At 43.8% G+C, this 21,680-nt stretch overlaps 1 protein-coding gene across 4 annotated transcripts in view; it reads left to right on the top strand.

Annotated features, from left to right (window-relative positions):
• Positions 1 to 1,825: 1,825 nt before the first annotated feature.
• Positions 1,826 to 21,680, top strand: part of samd12 (sterile alpha motif domain containing 12) — a 62,623-nt gene continuing 42,768 nt past the window's right edge. For 3 of the 4 annotated variants that reach the window (XM_031585950.2, XM_031585951.2, XM_031585952.2), the window contains exons 1-3: positions 2,046 to 2,849; positions 12,848 to 13,047; positions 18,365 to 18,494. In XM_031585950.2, the coding sequence (XP_031441810.1) occupies positions 2,786 to 2,849; positions 12,848 to 13,047; positions 18,365 to 18,494 (394 nt within the window). In that variant the 5' untranslated portion in view covers positions 2,046 to 2,785. Of the gene's footprint in view, positions 2,017 to 2,045; positions 2,850 to 12,847; positions 13,048 to 18,364; positions 18,495 to 21,680 lie in introns of those variants that run through there. The other variant, XM_031585953.2, reaches the window with a different exon arrangement.

Below are 21,680 nucleotides of genomic sequence, written 5' to 3'. Positions count from 1 at the left end.
ACGAGCAGTATGTATATGCTTTATCCGTGTATATAATGTGTAGGATACCACTGGTAAAGTGTGCAGGCCACTGATGTACATTTACATTTACAAAAACAACACCCAAGGTAACCACCACAGGTGCACCGATTACATTTACATTTATTCATTTAGCAGATGCTTAGAGAATAGTCAAGCTACGAGCAATAGAACCTGGTGTAACAATAAATACTACTTTACATAAGAAATATAACAAAATGAAATAAAAAGAAAAAGAAGTGCAGAAATGTAACTGCTGTAATTGCAAGTTACGAACTAGTTGAAGTGCCAGTTAGGACTGGAAGTGCTCTCTGAAGAGTTGGGTCTTCAAAAGCTTCTTAAACGTAGAGAGGATGTAAGGCCTGGTAATGAGTAAAGGTGCTTTCCGAACACAACAAGGTAATGATATACTCCTGGAGGCAGCACCAACGTTACCTCAAAGGTCGAGACGACAGTTGAATTTTGCAACAAAGTTGCTAACACTGGATTCAATGTCTTCATGACACCAGCGTCAAGCTATCCTACAGTGTTTTGGAACAGCTATTTTTTTTAGGTTTATGGTGTCCATTGACTTGAATTCACTCCATTTGATCTTACTCATGCAAACATCCTCATTTTTGTGAGTAAACATCCTCATTTTTGGGCATAATGCATGCACCACTGCACTTTTATAATACACTACCACACCCGGAAGATGTATACACATGAAGAAGAATTACCTAAATGTAGAGAAATCTTTGCTTAAAACTTTGTTTTAATTTTTGTTTGGATAGCTTGACACTGGTTTCATGGCAGCTGTAATGACTTGATAAATGAATATCAGCACCACTATGATGAATGAAAGCCTATACTGTATGTCAGCTGAGGCTTTGCTTGTGTTTATTCATTGACTGTATCTTCAGTTGTTGTCTTCCTCTCACTTCACATTTAACCAATAAGCGTCAACCATCACTGCAAGCATCACCCAGCAGTTTCAGGGCCACGCAGAAGTACCTAGTGCTTATTTCATCCCTGAAAACAGCACTGAAAGAGGTCCTACAGGGACGGTTCCTGCAAACCTTAAGGCCTTAGTTATACTCCCTCAAGCAGAAGGACAGGTGCAGCCACGACAGACGCATAGTTCTTGTAATACTTTCTAGACAGCTTGTTGTCCCTCCATGTGCAGTCGGTGACCTTGATGCGTTGTGGCATAAACAAATTGGATGGTACACGGACTTCTGCACAGAGCCATGCACACACACTCTGATGATGAACTATATGTTACTCTGACCCTTGCATACTTGTGGATGCGCAAATTATAAATCCTGGCCCCCAAAACGGCCCGCGAGATTCTGCAGCAGAAAAGTGCCTTAAGTGAAAGAGCAAGTATGTGATAGAGAGATGTATTTCGTTTCTTAAGAACACAGTCATTTTAATATGGGAGGAATTCCAAGAAGTCTGCATGACACATCGCACTGTTTCTTTATTCTTTCTGAAACAAAAGGGAGTCAAAACAACATTGCAGCCTACGTCCACTGGCACAAACGTCACTGGCACTGGAGCGGCAAACCCATCATGCTGGCTCTCTCAAAACAAAATATTTTCTCGTGTAACTCGATCCCACAGCTATTTGTGCAAAACACTGTTCTTCCACATTTACGAAAGAGAGCGATCCGAAAACATTTTCTATGGACTATACTATTTACGTGGACTTTTCTCTATCTTACAAGATATCACTGTTGCTATGTGTGCAGCCCTTTCCCATCACTGATCAACTGACCAATTACAGCCTCACCCACCGCACAGACCCACCTTGGGTAAATAACTACAGCCCCCACAATTCTCCGAGCAAACAGCGTTCAGTTCTTTGCAGTGCACTCCACTTGACAGTAGCTTGCCTGCAGCAAGTGTTAACAAGCGACACGATTGTGTAGAATGAGGATAGAATGAACGCAGCAAAATTTTACCCGCGTTAATTATGAACGAATTGATGGAGAACTAGCAGAATGGCTGTTGAAGGTAAGCATGCCAAACTATTATTATCAAAACTGAATGAATATCTCTGGGTTTTTTCTGCGGTGAGGGATGAGGAGTGCGACCATGATAAAAACAAGGTGCACAGTCAAGCGTGGATGCTCGGACCGGCGAGCCTAGTCTATGATTGGCTGGTGTTAGTTGCAGCTCTCCCGCAGATCTTTGTCTTCCTAGTGCACGTCCACAGCATACAGTGAGGGTCTGAATGGAGTTTACACGAGCGGAGACACGTTCTGTGAAGATTAGCGAATATTTTGTGTCATTGAGCGCTTTAATTCTCACAGCGAAATCGTTCGTCATATAACGCATAGACAAAGCGGTGCATTTTGTAAGATGTAACGAGATTTAGAGAAGTACATAAATCGTCACAAATATAACGGCAAAACGTTTGCAGATCGTTAGCATAATATGTGCACAACCAACTGATGCACCTATTAGTGCAACACGTTTGGTAAGATAATTGCTGGTAAGTGGCTGGCAAGCTGGCAAGTGTTTGTAAGTTCAGCTTCGCACTATCTTCGCGGCAACCTGGAAGCGTGGAGGAGAGAATCTGCTGATTGACAGCGTGTCGACCTAAGCGCTCTTCGAGGCCCATTTGTCTATTCGTGACTCCCCCAGGAGTTAAACCATGTGGGCTAACCTGCGGCAATACGACCGAAATTAATACCTAGCCTAATAGTTTCGCCAGGCGGGCGTGTGTTTCCATCTGGACATCCACAGAAAGCCAGACGTGCATCATTAAGCATTTGCAGACATGATGCTTGGGCAGTCACCTCACCTGATAGGGGGTATTCTTTGGATTCAGAACCCCATGCGAGGTAGGTATTCAGATTTGTTGTTTTCGTATGCTATATTTTGAAGCGTTTTCTGTCATCAGGAAGGAACTGTGATGCATGCTAGATAATGATAAACCAGTTCCTTATCATTGGTGTCAGTCTGCTATAAAACTTGTTCCAGCAGTTCAGATAATACTGTGTTTTCGCGCTGTCTACGTGACACTCACTATTGAAAATCCCACCTGTGTTTTGGCCCATCCTCGCAACATCCGTATTATGGTGCGATAGCCCTCATCCACACGGCCAGCAAGCATGAATGAGCTGTCATGTGATGTAATAGACCAGTGACCAGTTTTGTTTGGGAAGAAATGGAGCATGGTTGAAATGCAATGCATCAACGTACCAGTCCAACCCTCAGACCGCTCGTGTGGTCATGGAGGTATCAACCTTATACTTGTTCAAGATATGCAAAATGACTGAACAGAGGCCCTTGACTGATTCCTTAGACAAACAGTGAATTTGTACTCTAAGCAGACTTTATTCAAGGCTTATAATAATGTTGTTCCATTATTCAGTTGTTCAGTAATAATATGAATTGAGCTGAAACCTCTGTGGATACATTTCATCTGTATAGTGACACAGCCCATACAAAAATACTTTGCTATGAGGGTCTGACGTGGTTAGACTTATTTGATTAGTTCAGTATCACAGCATGACCTCTATTGCAAAATTAATAAACAACCTCTTACCTCAAACTGCTGTGAGACAAAAGCTGGAGAGATGATGTTCTGGTGTCATCGGCATGGTTACATTAAGCCTAGGGCCAAAGAGGACCTTTAGAGTCAGGCCTGTTGCCATGTCACCTGTACTTGCTGAGGAAGCAGTCACTGACTGCAAGATGGACTGTAGGCAGATGGTGGTAATGATTCATAGCAGGTAAAATGCTGTAGCTGTTAAAAAGCAGCTTCTAGTTATACACTCAAAAGTATTTGTGTCATTAGGTTGATGTTTTTATCCCATCTGTCGATCTTTACATGAGAAAAGTAAATAGAATGATAGAGGATTGAACAATTTTATTTTGAATGTTTCTTTGAATTATAAATTATTACAAGCATGCCAGAACAGGAGTATTAAAACTCTAAAGGCCTCTCCATATCCAACAGTATATGCCACTGTTTCATCTTCATATGCGGTGTAAATATTCCATATAGTAGCCAACATACTGTAAACGTTGTTTCAGAAGCATTTGTATTTACATTCTAGCAAAAAGCAAAGCCATGTGAAATGTCAGATCAATTACAAAAAGGAGCCCATAAAGATGGGCATATAGAATAAAACCAAATGAATGATATTTTTTGAATGGCCATCAGAGTGGTCAGTAGGACCTAAAGACCTTGTGGGCACTACTAGATTAGTAACTGTCGTCATGACCCTCTCCCTTTGGAGGAGTTTCCTAGTTAGCACAGACCTGAAGGTAGCCTACGCTGTTAAACATTTCCTGTGAAAACTACAGTACTGTAAGTTACTGGTCAGCTATTGGCCAGTAACATAGTGTAGTTCTTTTGTAGTATTTTACCAGCATAGTATTCACAGTAACAAGATGCCTTCTGTAAAAAATATGTTTTACATTTATCCCCAGTAAATTACCAGAGTGAAGTCAACAATAAGTCACTGGAATACTTTTGTTTTAATACTTTACTGTTTTTTAAATCTACATCAGGAATAAGCCTGTAAAAAACAAACAGCAGTTTCTTACTGGCAGTTATTGGCCACTAAATTACTGTAATGTTGTTTTAGAGTGATTTTCTGTTTAAGTTCAAGTACCAATAAGACTACTGTAATACATTCACCTCAGGGACAAGGCAGTTGTAGTGTGGAGGTTATTACTTTGGAAATGTTTAAGTTAAAAATAATAACAAGCTATAAAATATTTTAAAAAAAATTATTTGAAAGCATTTTAATGTAGTAAGCCATTTCATTCTATAGTTGGATGGTTTTTGACTGAATGAAAATTTTGTTCAGGCACTTTGCAAGTCTACCCAAGGAATACTTTTTTTCAAAGGTACTATCCAACCATTTTTAGAAGCTTTTCTTGTGCTCTTTTCATTCACTTTTTTTTTAAATATCTTAAGTGTGACGGTTTGTTCTTGTTTTGTATGAGAAGATATTGGAATTACTGCAAGTCATTCTGTCGACAGGAAGAGCAGTTACTAAAGCAGCTTGTTACCAGCACAGAAGTCACCGGATTCTGGAGAGATACATCATGATGAAGTCTGTGTGCTACTTTCATTTGGTTAAATGAAATAGATTAAGTTCAAAAATGGAAATGTGAGTATTGGAGCTTTTTAAAATCACATCTGAAGACGTGGCATTCAGAAAACATGCACATTGTGAATTGTTTGTGTCCCACTTTTGAGTGCTATACTGCTAACACCTTTTCACAAAGGTCATGGGTGAAAGCAGAGAAATTAAGGAGTTGTGACATCTGACCTGATTTATTAACTTAAATTCAAATTTTTGCTATTTCACTTGCTTTTCCATTTCATTTCAAATGAATTACATCTGTTAATATAGCACCATTAAAAAGGGACACTCCAAAGCCCTAAATAGAGACCTGCCCAGAACCCGCTAGAACAAGCTTATCAGAGCAAAAGGTTGTATTTTCCCCCAATGCAGTTGTGGGATTCACAATACTATGCAAGTTATCTGTTATCTGTTCAGATCTATAGAACATATCTGTTTTATAGTAAGATATTATTTCATTTAATTTCCCATAATGCATTTAGGATTTACAGTAATGCATATAAAACAGTTACACAATCACAGTAAAAAGTGCAGATTTCACACAATAGTTAAGTTATCAGAAAAACCACTCACCATAGATTGCTGTTAATCATACGGAGAATCTTGCAGACTATGCTGTCCCTACTCAGAGACTCCAGACTATACCCCTATGAAAACTGTTAATAGATTGGCATTGGCAGACTCGCCTGTAGGTAGAAGTAATGAGTTGATGGGTGTCATGTTTTTTTAAATTTTTTTTTTAAATTATTTTTGAACATAGAATTTTTAGAGCAAGTGGCCTTGCAGTATGAGGGAGGCTTAAGAGGTGACAAGACATGATCTCTGCTCAGAATTAGTTTATGATGCAATGGTCACACAGAGCCTCAGGCTGCACAAGGAACTGAAATGCACACCTTTCCAATGGCATCTGATCATTGCACAAACATTCAGCATTTTTTGTTACAATTACACACATACAATTACACACAACCATAGAGTATGTCGAATTATGGGGAGGTCAAATCGGTATTTTTGAATTCGATATTGGTTTTCATAAATTATATTCCATAGGACAAAAAAGTAGGATGAAGTTGTTGATCTGAGAACTGTCCTGCAGAAAGTAGAGCTTCTGGCTTCATCCTCATCTTTACCAACACCCTTCCCTTGTGATTGTCCTCTCTCTCTCTCTCTCTCTCTCTCTCTCTCCCTCCCTCTCTCCCCTCTTCAATGCTATTTGCCCAGTGTGAAAAATACACTCTCATATCCCCTACTCCTCCTCTGCAGTCAAGGCTGTGATGTGCTGGAGAGAGACTGTCTGTCAAAGCCCAAGAGTGGAGCGCTAAACTGTGGCCCGGATAGGGGGATATGCGGCTTAGTCACCCTGACAGGCCCTCTGTTGTTCCTTCACAGTGGCCTCTTTCACCTTCTTTAATGTCTCTTTTTTTTGTGTGTGTGTGTGGGGGGGGGGGGGGCTTGAGTGTTTGTCGGCTCATCACAGAGGCCTTGGGTTATTCTGGGGGGAATTGGGATCGAACGGCGTGTTACATTGGCCGCTTGATGGATGATTGTGTTCTGAAGCCGTGACGAAAAAAAAGAAGGAACACATGGAATGTCTCCTCCATGGACAGCCATTTTGTTTCTATTAAGGGTCATAAAGTAGATATTATGTAACACAGAGTAATGCCCCTTGAGAATTCCAGTGAATGAAGAATGAGTTTATACAAGGGATCAAATGTTTGCTGAGCCCCTTACATATGATTAAGCACTTCAGGATGTGGAGCTAATTGGATTTTTGCCTCAGCAAGGTAGCTAAGGCCAGTGCTTTGTCTCGGAATCGGAAAAATCTTAGCTTCTCATTCAGAATCCAGGAACTTATTTCATCCGCTGAGACCGGGATCAATATGGATTGCTGGATGATGCTTCTATTAATAGCTGGGCCCATTCTATTTTTCCTAGCGAGGCTGCTTCCCAATGACAAGGAAAGGGCAAGAAGGTGTAGTCTAATTTTGGATCCAGTTAATATTCGGCTGAAAGGAGGCTGACGCAGTAGCCTGAATTACGATACGGCATGTGCCATAACTGCACAAATCACTGTAGACTCACTCAAGCCATCGTGACAAAACGGAAGACAGCGAGAAGCTATGTGGGTCTGTTTGACGGGGGCGTTCAAAGTCATCGCCAGACAGCTCATTGATTTGTTGTCTCAATCAGGGAAGGGTCTTATAAAATTCTCATGAACCTCCTCTCATCTCTCGACAAGATATGGCCATGGTGAGCGATGGTTATGGGCTAGAGATGAGACAAACTGTGCTGATGGTAATTCAGCAGTCAGTGTAATGCTAAATCAAGTTCTCAAACAGAACCCCCTCTTTTTAAAAAATGCTGTTGGCACAGAGAGCGAATCAATACTTGTTCGTAAGGAAATCTGTTTCAGCCTTCAGTCTCACATTTGCATGCGTGCGCCGGTCGTTAGGTGCTTCGTCTGAAAAACGAGGGTGATTCAGAATGGCTAGCGGGGCTGATCAAAAGTGCTTAAGTTGGAATGTTGGCAGTGAGGTGATGACTGGGTGATATTTGAAAACCCGTCTGCTATAAACTTTTAGGAGCCATAATTAATTCATGCCAGGTTCATATGGCAGGGCTTTTAGGGTGACTGCAATATACAATTTCAGAGATTTGCATTTACTCTCTGGAAATACGGTTCCTCTTCAGCATGTCCTAAAGAAGAACTCTTAAAGGTTCTTCTTTGCATACACTGATGAAATCGTAGAACCCTAAAGGTCACATTTGAAACACCAACATTAATCTCCCTCTTCTTATTGTAACTGAATACAGAAGATTTAGGCTGAAATTAAACATTTTCCATGTATGAGGCAGCCATTTACCTAAGAGAGTGCTTTTTGTCCCACAGCTTCCAAACCTCTAAAATGAACTTCATTGCTTATTTTTAGTAAACAGCCTGTCACATCAAGGCACTCTTTGTCCCTCAAAGCTGGAAGGGGTTCTGAAAATGAACCCAAAAGTCTCTCTGAAATATTAATAGCTGTCCTTATGCTCCATATCTCTGTGGCGTTTGAAATCTATTTATACTCCATTCTGTTATACCACTTCCTTTGTATTTCATGCCACTAAGAGACTTTTTTATTTTTTCTTCTACCTCAGTGGCTCGGTTAGCAACGGTCTCATTTTTAGCACAGTTAGTGTCTGTTTAAACTGGGTCAATTTTCTCTCTTCCTTGTTTTTTGTGTGAAAGGGTAGAGGGGGAGAATTAGTGCAGAGCAGAGTGCATCTGTGTCTGCTTTGGGGCCGCAGCAGCCAAACAGATCAGGCGAAGAGGGATAAGGGTTTGGGGGGTGGGGGGGTTTGTTTAGGACTATGGAAGCCCTGAAGGCCGCCAGAACTTTTTTTTTCCTCCTCCTTTCGCGCAACGCTAACATTGGATGCGCTGTCAGTGTGAATTACGGGCCGGACGGCGCAAAGCCAGATCCCCAGTCGACAGGTTCTCACGGACGGACGCACAATCCGGGCCGGGCTGGGACAGGCTAACACCCAGGGAGAACTCCAATCCCAGCCCCCACTGCATCTCCTCGACTGAACTCAGGGGCTGGAGCTAACCTATTTTTATTTTTGGGGTGGAGAGGGAGACTATGCCTTTCTTCCTTGGCCAGCTGGGGAGAAGGCCGCAGCTCTTAGATGGGATGGTGCTCCTGCTGCTCTTTGCAAGTTCTTTGAGTTTGTCTTTCTCCCTCTAGCTGTCTTTCTCGCTCTAGCTGTCTTTCTTTCTCTAGCTGTCTTTCTCTAGCTGTCTTTCTCTCTAGCTGTCTTTCTTTCTCTAGCTGTCTTTTCTTCAAAGGGTTCAATTATAACTAAGTGCGTTTCTAACAAGAAGCCTGGGGTGAAGAGTCTGTCCTCTGTGGTTTTTCTAAGTGAGAGCACATACACACTCGCATAGGCCTATCTCTCACTCTCACACACGCACACACACACACACACACACACACAGAAACCCACAAACCACTTCTGTCAGTGTAGATTGAGTTAGAGCAGTGGAACAAATACTGTATTGTTTTGGCCATCTATCAAATCATTCTCTGTTCATAAGAGATGAAAGAAAAGCCTGTCACCATCACTCAAGGAAAGAGATTGCTGATATTAAGGTCATTTTTTGGCAAACGGTTGATGGGTGTCCAAGAGTCAATTCTGACAGTTCTGATTGTCAGAAAGCACAAGCAAATTAGAGAGCAAGTCAGAAAAATCTCTCTCTCTCTCTAATCTCTCCTTGTTTGTAATGTGATGGTGTGAGCCTTGTTAACGTTGCTTGTGTTCTATTATTAAGAAAGTTAGACAGAGGTCTAATAAAGGAATGTTTAACCTCTGTACTCTCTCTCTCTCTCTCTCTCTCTCTCTCTGTTCTCTCTCTCTCTCACACACTCTCTCTGTTCTCTCTGTGCATTCTGCCACTCTTGACATAGAAAAGAGCAGCTGTGTGTCAGTAGCTTTTGCCTGGAAGCTGTCATGTCCTTCTAACCTCCGAAAGGGACCACACACACACACACACACACACACACACACACACACACACACACACATAGGCCATATCAGTAGGCTTCACCTTTAGGGCGAATCTGTCCTGGTGCACACACACACACACACACACATTAGGACAAAGCCCTCGTGGCACACAGCTGGTTTGCGTCTCCAGGCTCACTTTCTGGGTCACACACACTCTCACCGCCCACAAAACAATTGCGAAACAAACACCACCCACCACCCACCCACCCTTCCCCCCCCGCCCCGTGCTCTACTTTGAGGCAGAGAGTTGCCCTACAGTACGCGGGGCAACTTCACTTCGCATTACTCATCCTCAAGGTTCCCGCCTCGTGGCTTGGCAAGGCTGGGGAGACAGTGAGCCGCGGAGGGCTTGCTGCTTGAGAGGGGTGTTCAGCTACGGACGCTCTGTCCATGCGATGAGGCCGACAGGGACTGATTGTTCATTCAGTACCTCGCTCCATCTTCTCCGTAGGTTTGTGAATGAGCAACAATGGGAGGAGGAGGAGGAGGAGGAGGAGGAGGAGGGGGAGGGTGGACGGTGGACGGTGGACGATGTCTCAGTGATGCATCTCTCTCCTTTTTCCATCCTCCCTCTCTCTCTCTCTCTCTCTCTCTCTCTCTCTCTCTCTCTCTTGTTCTTTTCTACTCTCTTTCTCTCTCTTTCCACCGTCATTGCGCATGTCACAGCAGCAAGGGGGAGAATGTTCCGAGCTATTTATAGGTTGCAGAAAAAAAAAAGCAACATCCCTCTGGCGCTCGACCCACACTTTCTCCTCCCCTCCACCCACTGCACCCGTGCAGCCGGTGAAATCATCCTCCCTCTCCATGAGTCGGGGGAAACCAAGCCACGGCTACCCGGTTGGCCTCCGCTCATTACCGAACCTCACCACCCCCCACCCCCCCACCCCCCTTCTGTGGTTGTGGTTTCCCGGTTCTCTGCCCTTGCTGTGCTTTCTTTTCTCTTCCCTTCTTTTTTCTCTGTTCTCTTTCCTCATTCTTTCTCTTCTCTCTCACTGTCTTCCCTCGTTCTCGACTGTCATTTTTGTTTGTTTATGTTTCTTTCTTTTTTTCCGTGCTGAAGAGGCACGCTTAACAAGATCCCCCCGCTGTAGAAGTGGCTGAGCACGAGCCGTGTTCTGCTGCTCTGTGGAGGGGGAAAAGAGGTTTGGAGTGAGAGAAAGAGAGGGAACGAGGGAGGAAGAGGCAGTGAGAGGGAGAGGGGGAGAAATGGAGAGGGAGCGTGGTGCCGTGCCGTGCATCCTAAGTTTTCTTTGTTTGAAGAGGAGCGCTTCTCTCTCATCGCCCAACACAGGATCAATGCCACCCCAGTGCTCTCTGCAGCGCAGGAAACAATACACTGTCTGTGTGTGGGCCTCTTTTGGGGGAGAATGAAGTCAATTTATATGTAAAATTCAAGAATATATATATATATATACATGCATAATGAAGAAAAAGATGCATTTACTTATCACTATTTGGCCTGAATGAATTGCCCTTTTTGGGTGACAAATCATTTAATCTTCCTCCTTTGATTCATTCTGTCAGATATTGTTTTAAGGTTTTGCATCGTTTCAGCTTTCAGCATTTAGCGTCAGACAGATTGCTTTGGTTGAAAGTCTTCGGAGGACACTGTGTCCACAGGCGCCTAATTGACATTTGATGTTCTCCGGTTGTCTGTAGGGCTGTCCTCGCTACGGAAATGGCGTGTCGCGTGGAGAGTGGCGGCTGTCCGCTTACCCTGGCAACAGCTATGGGGAAGTGCGCAGTTTATATTTTCTTGTCTTTAATTCCTGGTCGGGATTCTTGTAATCGTCAGAGGGCCGTGGCCCGGAACAATCCCTGGCAACCGTCCACCGCCTGGCCCCGGTTCAAACTCAGGCCAGAGATGGATTTAGCCGAAGTGTCATCCCCCCTCCCCCTCCCCTTCCTCAAACATAGCCCCATCCTTCAGTTGAGTGATGGTCTAGGGGTAGAACAGTCTGACAGGGCAGGGGGTACAAGAATGTAATCATCACATATATGTATTACATGGATTTGAGCTCCTGAAATGGCTCTGATTCGGAAACTAATGTAATGCTCATGGTTAATTTATGTTGACCTACTCCTGCACCAATTGAAAATCAGGGCAAGATAGTTTAATCCCAGATAGGGACTAGTGAGGTAACACAAATTTACTTTTTGTTTAAGTCATAATTATTTTTGGCTTGTAAGATCATCTGGTTGCATGACTTATTCAGTGCCTACAGAATATGAAGTATTTATTCTTACTGTCAGCATGCCCAGACATGTTGAAGTCTGGCGCCCCCTAGTGAGTGCTGATGCACACAACAGCCCCAGTGCCCCGGGGGCAAATCACTTGTCGGTTGTTGTACTCCGTGAAGGTGACATCAAGGAAGTGTATACATTTCAAAGGAATGCAACTTGTCCTGATTAATAACTCTGACAGTAATCTGTAATTAATTTAATGACCACTCTCGGAAGTCATTGTCAAAATAGATTGTCTTTTCCTTCCTTGAGCACGATGAGGTTACGGTAAAACGAAGGAAAAAAATCCTTCCCGTAAAGGCTCTGTCACGTGCCATAATGACAGGAGTGAGTTAGTGTTCAAGCACTCAACACATATGTTCAACCAGGGGAACGCCAGGTGATTAAGCCCAGGAACTAATGCTGGGTAAGCACTATTTGAGCCTTCGTTGACTATAAAAATGACTGTTTGATGCCATAAGAATTACAATTAAAACACAAATCTATCAAACGACGACAGATTTGTGAGCAAATTACACACAGACGTATTCTAATTATAGAGTGTGATGAGAAACTCATGCAGGCCCTTTGCTGCATAACCATCCTCTGTTTTTGATGTGATAAAACCACATTTTTCAAGAAAAATACCTGTGGGCTGAGGTGTAACAAGCTATATAGAGAGGAACCACCACCTCAGCTTACTTAGACTTTGAGACAAATTGGGGTCGATGATGCCCTTGGAAACTCAGCAAGCCTTTGAGCCAGTGTGTCAGTGAGAATGGGAGGAAGGAGAGAGATGAACCACAATGTTAGACGTAAGGAGTATGTGGAACTTGTTTGGTGTTTATCGTTTGGTATTTCTTACTAGGGTGAGTGAGAGCGCCATCTGGTGTTAATCTCCTGGTACTGACCCTCCAGGTCATCTGGTTTATTTTCCCTATTTGTTTGTTTACCTTTTATAGCTGTCCACTGCAACCTGAGCCAGAACGGCATCGACCACCAGGTGTGCTCGGAAGACATCACCTCTCAGCTGGAGGAGGAGCCCATTGAGCAGGAGAGCCTGGGATTGGACGAGGACAGTCCCATCTTCCCCGAGCGGAGCCCAGGGTTCCTGCGGCGGTCCCCACCCCAGCGGTCCGTCTCAGAATCGGAACTCTCGAAGGTCAGTGCCATCCACAAACTTGCAGATTTGCATTTCATTATTGTAAAATTTCAGATGTGTTTCCCTACGAAAATATATAATGTAATTGGATTGTAGGCAAAGATTATTTTATGAAAGGAAAAAAACACAGAGAAGTCCCCTTTCACACAGATGCATATGCACTCACACTGACGTGCTGGCAGATAAGATCAAACTCTAACCCAGGTCATACCTCTCAATTGTTCCACATTTACAGAAACAAAACAAAAGAATTTCCGATCATTGCACATCTGATAGTTCCTGTCCCTGCATTGTGTCTCTGAAATGTGGAAGAACCCGATGTTCTGCAAACTGATGTCTATCTCTCTCATCACTCTACGTGACAGGGGTGTCATTTTGATTCCGGTTGGAAACAACACATTTATGTCACCTCTTGAAGAACTTGTTTCACTGAAGGCTCTGCCGATTACACTGTAGCTGTCAACCAGAGACAAATCTGACTCATAACTGAGCCTGAATGCTATTTGTCATCTCTTCCTTCAGTCCATACTGTAGTCATATCACGAAACAGACTCCTCTCCATAATGTCTTATGGAGACCCACTGGGGCTCCATGCTATCACTTATACCATTAGCACAAGGTAAGAACACACGGACCTGACTCATTGTAAATGTACATTAGCATTGTCTTTGCACTGACCCCACCTCTTTAAACCTAGTTGCTCCCACAACAGCCGCCTTATGTAATGGTGTTTTTTTTCTGATGAGAGCCACAGTGCCTGCACGCCGACCCAATCCAATTTCAAGCGGCCGTTTTTAGCGATTACCAATTCCCAGCGCGTCGTCGGTTCCTCCCTCCTTGCCCCGTGGTGTAGACGGCCTCATCAACACATGCCGCGGAATAATTAACAGCGAGCCTTTTCTGGCTGTTGCGCTCCAGGACTGAAAGAGAGGGAGAGCGTGGAAAAAGATAAGGAGAAAGAGAGACCGAGAGGGGAAGAAGAGTATTGGCTTTGAATCCATCTGTGAAGCCTGGGTAGTTAATTAACTGAAAGGCGTTGATAGGGGGAATGACACTGGGCCTCAGGATCTCACTGAGCGCTGCAGGGCAGCCCGTGGTCTCGAGCGCTGCCAGTGGCGCAGTGGCAGTCCAGCAGAGACGACAGCCCCGTAAATATACTGTGGAAAATATAACGTCCACCAGGTGGCGCTCTGGCTGCGTGTAAATAGTAAGTGGCAGTTGCCAGGGAAGCTGATTTTTGGCAATCGGGTAAAAGTGAAATCAATAATGGCCACATAGAGTTAACTTTTTTTTATAGCATTAGTATCATTACCATGATCGTCAATCGTATATTGTTATTATATATAGAAGAAGATTAGTGGTTAAACTATTCCCTTAACATGTTTACAGAGAAACTAATTAAGGTATACTTTAACGTGTCTTTTACCAAGTGTTATGAAAGCTTATTCAATTATATTCATAATACTAGATTTTGCTGTAAAGCCCACTATTTCATAAGGGGCATGGAGTGTCTGTGCTTGAGGAACATCCAGATTCTTTGCCTACGTGTTTCTCAGAGTTCTTATTTTTCTCTGTCGTCCTTGTAGTGTTGCTATAGTAACGCACAAAACACCTCAGTTGTATAACGTCTTTAATTATGCCAAGGACAGAGTGACACACATGTACACACGCATGCACACACACACACATACACACACACACACACACACACACACACACACACACACACACACACACACACACACACACACACACACACACACACACACACACACACAATCACACTATTCTAAAACCAAGTGCTTTTTTTTCACTTTTTCAACTTCTCTCTCGCTGTCATGTTCTTTATTTCATAGCTCCCTTTGCTCAGTGCAGCGCTGTCAGTCATCCTCTTTAATTGGCTCAGGAATCTTAATGGGGCTCCGCATCCAATTCTGTCCTGTTTGAGGAGCTGCGGGCTAGCAGCTGTGGGCCTGCACTGTTAAATAGAGCATTGAAGCGCGAGCCTGTATTAAAACAGAAAATAAGTATGGACTAAAGAACTCGCAGCTCTCTTAGTAGCGCAGAACACACAGAACCTCACATAACCTTCCTTGGACAACTGGAGGAATTTTGAAAAGTCTCAGTGTATGGTACACGATATATAATCGATATTGCTGCTGACTAGTATTGTATGTTTCTTAAGTGTAACACACTTCTGTCCCTGTCTCCCTCTCATAGTCCGACTAGGACACTGCATTCACCCTTAGGTTTGTCACCCATTCTTTGACTGTCTCCATTGGATCGGACCACTAATGTGGCATTTATTTTGAAGCCTGTAAGGAGTTACTGCCTGTAGCAGAAGTGGTGCTGGAAGTTCAGTGGCATGTTATTAGCGCTGGTTTGTAGAGCCTATGGGCAGAGTAATGGAGGTTTATAGTGGAAGTGGCCATCATGTAAATAAATAAACTGCCTGTCATAGATATACAGTGGGGAAAATAAGTATTTGAACCCCTGCCGATTTCGCAAGTTTGACCACTTGCAAAGAAATGTGTGATCTATAATTGTAATAGTAGGTGTATTTTAACAGTGAGAAACAGAATATCAACAAAAAAATCCAGAAAACTGCATTTTATAACATTTATGACTTAATTTGCATTTGATGCAGAAAATAAGTATTTGAACCCCTAGCAAAACATGACTTAGTACTTGGTGGAAAAACCCTTGTTGGCAAGCACAGACGTCAGACTTCTTGTAGTTGGTCACCAGGTTTACACACATCTCAGGAGGGATTTTGGTCCACTCCTCTTTGCAGATCCTCTCCAAATCCTTAAGGTTGCGTTTTCAATGGGAGGGAATGAGGGAATGAGGTTCAAGCCCAATATTCTACGTTACATGGCCCCATCCATAGTCCCCTCGATGCAGTGGAGTCGTCCTGTACCCTTGGCAGAGAAACAGCCCCAAAGCATAATGTTTCCACCTCCATGCTTGACGGTGGGGATGGTGTCATATTCAGCATTCTTCCCCCTCCAAACGCGGCAAGTCGAGTTGATGCCAAAGAGCTTGATTTTGGTCTCATCTGACCACATCCTGTCTCCCAATCCTCCTTAGAATCATTTAAGTGTTCATTGGCAAACTTCAGACGGCCCTGTACATGTGCTTCCTTGAGCAGGGGGACCTTGCGAGTGCTGCAGTACTTCAAACCATTACGCCGTAGTGTGTTGCCAATGGTTTTCTTGGTGACTGTGGTCCCAGCTGCCTTGAGATCATTCACAAGCTCCCCCTGTGTAGTTCTGGGGTTATTCTGCACCTTTCGGATGATCACCGATACCGCACGAGGGGATATCTTGCATGGAGCCCCAGACCTAGAGCGATTGACAGTTGTTTGGTGTTGCTTCCATTAACGAATAATCGCACCAATAGTTGTCTGCCTCTCACCAAGCTGCTTGCCGATGGTTTTGTAACCCATTCCAGTCTTGTGCAGGTCTACAATCTTATCTCTGATGTCCTTGGTCAACTCTTTGGTCTTGCCCATGGTGGTGAGGTTGAAGGTGTGAAGTATGATTCTTTGGACAGGTTTCTTTTATACACGTCACCAGTTGAGATCAGGTGTACCTTGTTAGGCCTAATGAGGACTAATCTGTGTGCTTCTTGGGCACATAACTGGTCATTGGGAGCCAGAATTCTTGCTGTTTGCTTGGGGGTTCAAATACTTATTTTCTGCATCAAATACAAATAAAGTCATAAATGTTATAAAATGCAGTTTTCTGGATTTGTTTGTTGATATTCTATTTCTCACTGTTAAAATATACCTACCATTACAATTATAGAGAATAGACAATTAAACTTGCGAAATCGGCAGGGGTTCAAATACTTATTTTCCCCACTGTACGTGGGTGCAAATCATGTATGTATGCATTCCTTCACCTTGGAAACCTAGTCACACGGGCATTGGGCAACTTTCTGTTCGAATAAATTCCAGAATTTGCAAATACCACAACTGCAATGTGAAGGGAAGTCTTATTACACTCCAGTTTCTCACTAATCGCTCGTTCAGAATATCCCTCCTGGTGAAGAACCATACTTTGTGAGGCATTTTTTACCCATTTATGTGGGTTTTTAGAAAAGGCAAAACACAGGCAAATGTGGCGTAATGATGTGTTTACTGCGTGATGGTGAAAAATTACCGCAATAGTGACTCATCGTAATTTCCCCCTGGAACATCTTAATGATTAAAGGAAAGGTCATCACCGTCATAGTGTCATTTTATGCAGGTCTTCAATTTTTTAGTATCAGTGGTCATGGGGACAAACCAGTCAGCACCAATATGACATTATATGGTTCTTGCTCTGCTTTTTCCATCCTTGAGCGCTACCCATTTGATAGAAGGAAAAGGGGTGGTTATAATGATAACAATACATCGCTATTTGGCTATGGTTGAACTGAACTAGATATAAAAAAAACTATGTAAAAGTGCAAAATGTCTGAAACAGGATGATGGAGAGGGAGACAGGAGCGTGTGTCCTCTCAATGGCGACCGGGTCAATCACATCACTCTTCATCAACAACAAAGAAACAGGGCACTCATTTACCACCTCTCAATCAAGAGCATTTCATCAAAAGAAGTGTGTGTGTGTGTGTGTGTGTGTGTGTGTGTGTGTGTGTGTGTGTGTGTGTGTGTGTGAGGTGTGAGGTGTGAGAGTGATGAGAGCAGGAGCAGTCCACTCAACTCCCACACGCTTACCTCCATGTCTTGATAACCCACTTCCCTCTCTCTCACCCTCTGTACTGAGACCTGGGAGGTTTTTACCGACTGCAAAGCCAATGATATTCAGCACTTAAGTTGAGAAGGCTTATTGCTCTGCAAGTCAGTTCATAGTCTAAGTGGACTGACTGATTTAGGGGGTTATGGGTCAAACTCACATTCACACAGATTTTCCTACCTTAGTACCACTCAATCATTTAATAAATGTTTTGTTTGTAGACAAAATATACTCTGTATCTTCAACACATTTGCTGTAAAACATGAAAACATCAAGTAATTAAGTTTGTGTTTACTGTGGTGTGAGGAAAATCATGTGAGGAATTATAGTTAGCATATTTAGCATGTTCTAACGTGCATTTCAAATGTGAGGTGAGAAATATGTGAAACCACTGTGAACCAAACATCCAACACAAACAAACAAAGCTGCCTCTGATGAAATGTCTGTTCCCACATCTTAATAGTGCAGTGCCCCACATTTGATTGATGATTAGAATTCAAATGTATCCTGGGACCTTCAAGCTCAGATCCCAGACTGTGGCAATCATGGCCGGTCTTTTATCTCTTGTCCTCCAGCCAGGAAATGTGAAGCTCTCCAAGCCGGTGGCCTTGTGGACCCAGCAGGACGTGTGCAAGTGGCTGAAGAAGCACTGCCCCAACCAGCACCAGATCTACAGCGACTCCTTCAAGCAGCACGACATCACCGGTAAGCAAACCTACTACCTCCCACCATTCTGGCTCTCACCTGTGGTTAGACTTGACAAACAGGGGTGCAGTTTCCCTGGGACAACAGTGTCTGGGATGAATACAAATATTCTCTGTGTTAAAGTGTGCCTCTGCCTAGCTGGTCTTTTTTTCTGGGCATCCAGAAGACCCATCTAGGCCCTTGTAAATAATTGAACCTGGATGCGAAGCATGCCAACCAGACAGTGCTCAACATTGACTTGAGGAGCCAAGCTGAAAGCTCAGGGGCCATTGTTAGATCACACCCCCTATTGCCGCCTTCAAAATAGGGCCCACTCTCTCGCTGCTGTCATGGGGTCTTGTGGTTTCTGACGTGTTGAGAGCCTGTCAGGTAGAAGCAAGATGATGGCTGCCTTGTGTCTTTCTGCTGAAGCCTTGCTGAGAGAAGTGTCTGCCTTTCTCTGAGGCTTTCTCTATCTCTGCTGCCTCTCTTTCTCTCTCCCTCCCTCCCTCCCCCTCCCTGCTCTCTCTTCCTCCCCCCCTCCCCTCCATATTCTTGTAGTTTATCCCCAGTAACAAGCCCTCTCTCTACAAGGTCACGCCGCCTCTCTTAGCCTCCACCACCACATTAGCGAGCATATAATGATAAGGCCGCTAATTGCCATGTTGTCTAGCCACCTCTCCCTGGAAAAAAAAGCATGCTTGTATTATGTTTATTAGTGCCACAGGCATCTCCTTGGGCGAGAGAGTTTTTACAGTACGTAACACATTCGCACAGCAGGAAGTGCATTAGTGCTTTTTAGCATTTAAGCAAAGTGGCCCTCGTTTCAAATAATTGCCATCAGGCTTTTGTAGTGTTTCTATTCATGACCTTGGCGTGCCTCCTGCTACACATTGGGTTACAGTGCGTTGCCCACATGCTCGCTCACAACCGCTCGTGCTCCGATGCCTACCCCGCGTAAGTACCACCGACATTTCGCGACCGATTCGTCGCAAAAAAAAATCCCTGCGACCGATGCGCTGATCGTCGTCAGATGTGGCATATAGGGCCGAGCATCAGGTCCCATTAGCACTAATTTATGCAGCGAGTGTGTGCGAGTGACTCAGTGCATCTGACAATGCGGCATTAATTAACAGCACCCACTTAATAGACGTCAGGCCTTGCTGATTAGGATCACAATGAAATTTGCATCCCTCCCCCCTCATCCCGGCTCATATAATGGCATGCGTAGCGTGACGCCTTTATTTCAGTAAACAAAGGAGATCAGTGTTGTAATAATAAATGCTATTCTCAAGGAGGTATTGTTATGATAGAGAAAGGATGCAAAAAAATGATAAACATGAATATGAATGAAGTGTGCAGGCCTTGTTGCCTTGGATTGAATCTCAATATCTGAGTCTGAGCTTGAATATTAAATTAGCTCCGTCTCGGATTTCCATATCTTGATGAAGAGAAAAAAAAACCAGCCTTGACTCAGAAATCTTCCTTTCAGAACTCATAACAAGCAGCAGAAAGATGCCTGGTTTTTCCCAAACCCCACGATCCATCCAATTAGGGACAGCTAATTACGAGAGTGCGCAAGTCCTATGGAGTTTGGTTTATTTTTGATTACTTTTTTCTCCTCATTTTTCCGTCTGTAGACAAAAGTGCAGATGATGAGCAGACAACTGTGCTCGTGCCAGTGTCTGAGCGTGGCCCAAAAAAAAACTAAACGTTTTCCTCACTGTCGCCAGCAGTGATTGCCAAGATTCCCTCGCAGGCGAAGCCTTCCTCCCTTCCGAGAGACTCTTGGGTTTTGACTCTACCACCGAGCTGTCATTAAAAATGCATTAAAACATATTAAAGCATAATTAGATATTAGTCCCTAATCTTTCGTAATTACAAAGACTCAAATCCGGCCGGGACCCGGCTAAATGAGTTAAATACACATCTCCGATAGCGTAGGTGTAATCAGCAAAGACGACGTGAAGACACATGTAATCTGCTGAGAGGGGGGAGTGCGGGTGGCGGTGAAGAATGAATGCAAATGTGTGTGGGTGGGAGATAGTACCCGTCTCGGAGGGAGAGAGTGCAGCAACACACAGCTCAGCAAAGATGGGATGGATGGGGTTAGAGCGGAGTGAGGTGGGGTGTTGAGAAAAAGCCGGAAACAGGCGGACAGACAAGCCGGTCCGATCCAGGCTTGTCAGGCCAAAATGAAAACCAGCTGAGCCGATATTTCACGTACACACACACACACACACACACACACACACACACACACACACACACACACACGCATACTGAGCAGATATTTGGGGGTTGCTGCAAATTCAGATTCTTCCCTTGTCTTCCTCCAGGAGAGTGTGTAAATCACAAAAAGGGGCTCTGGGTCTCTCTCTTTTTTTCTCCTTCTGGATGTTGATTTCTTTCTGTCTGAAGCTATTTCACGGGGCAGGGGGAGGTAAAACTGTTATTTATGGAGTCGTTTACAATCCTTGGTGATGGTTTCATGAGAAGCCAATGCAAATAACACACGTTACTCCACAAGGTAAGGCTCGTAACTGCCCGTGTAAAGTAACCCAAGGCTCCCCTTGCAACATCTTTACTGATACACCTCAAAGCCTCTTACCACATCTCCTCAAATGTAAAAGCATTTCATGGTGCAACATTTTTTTTTTTTTTTTGCCTTAAGTGTCATTTTACCACTTGTGTCATTCAGCCAAGGGTTTCAGAGCACCATACTTAACTTTGAAGAGGAGCAGTAATGTCCATCAAGGGTTTGTTCCACATTAAACCATTAGAATGTTTGAATGTTTGAATATCTGAGAAAGTTTTTGGAACGCCAGGTGTTCCTCAAAAGGTGGTTGCTGAGTAAGCAAGTTGAATAGCTATAATCTTCTCGGTGCTCAACTGGAAAACGAGTCGAGGGGTGATCAGTTTTAGGGTCACGGTTGTCCGCCCAGCCAGAATGACTACAGGGACTGATAAATCTCTTGTCTTTTTTGTAGCCCGTAGTTAGGAAAATGACGGTGAAAAACAGGCCGGAGTGGACAGATTTACGACAAAATTGCGATCCTGTCAGGCTTAAACGCCCAGGCAGGAATGGCAGAGCTTATGGTGGTTCTGCTCTCTGGTTTGGGGAATGACACATCTGTCTTGGCTACTCATGGAAAAGAGGCAAGTTGGAGTAATGAGAAGGAAAGAGTTCAGTGCCGTGGTAGAGGG

The sequence above is a fragment of the Clupea harengus genome, chromosome 19 (assembly GCF_900700415.2).
Source record: "Clupea harengus chromosome 19, Ch_v2.0.2, whole genome shotgun sequence".
In the NCBI taxonomy this organism is placed as follows: domain Eukaryota; kingdom Metazoa; phylum Chordata; class Actinopteri; order Clupeiformes; family Clupeidae; genus Clupea; species Clupea harengus.
Note: the sequence above shows the minus strand (reverse complement) of the source record. Positions and strands in the feature narration are given on the sequence as shown.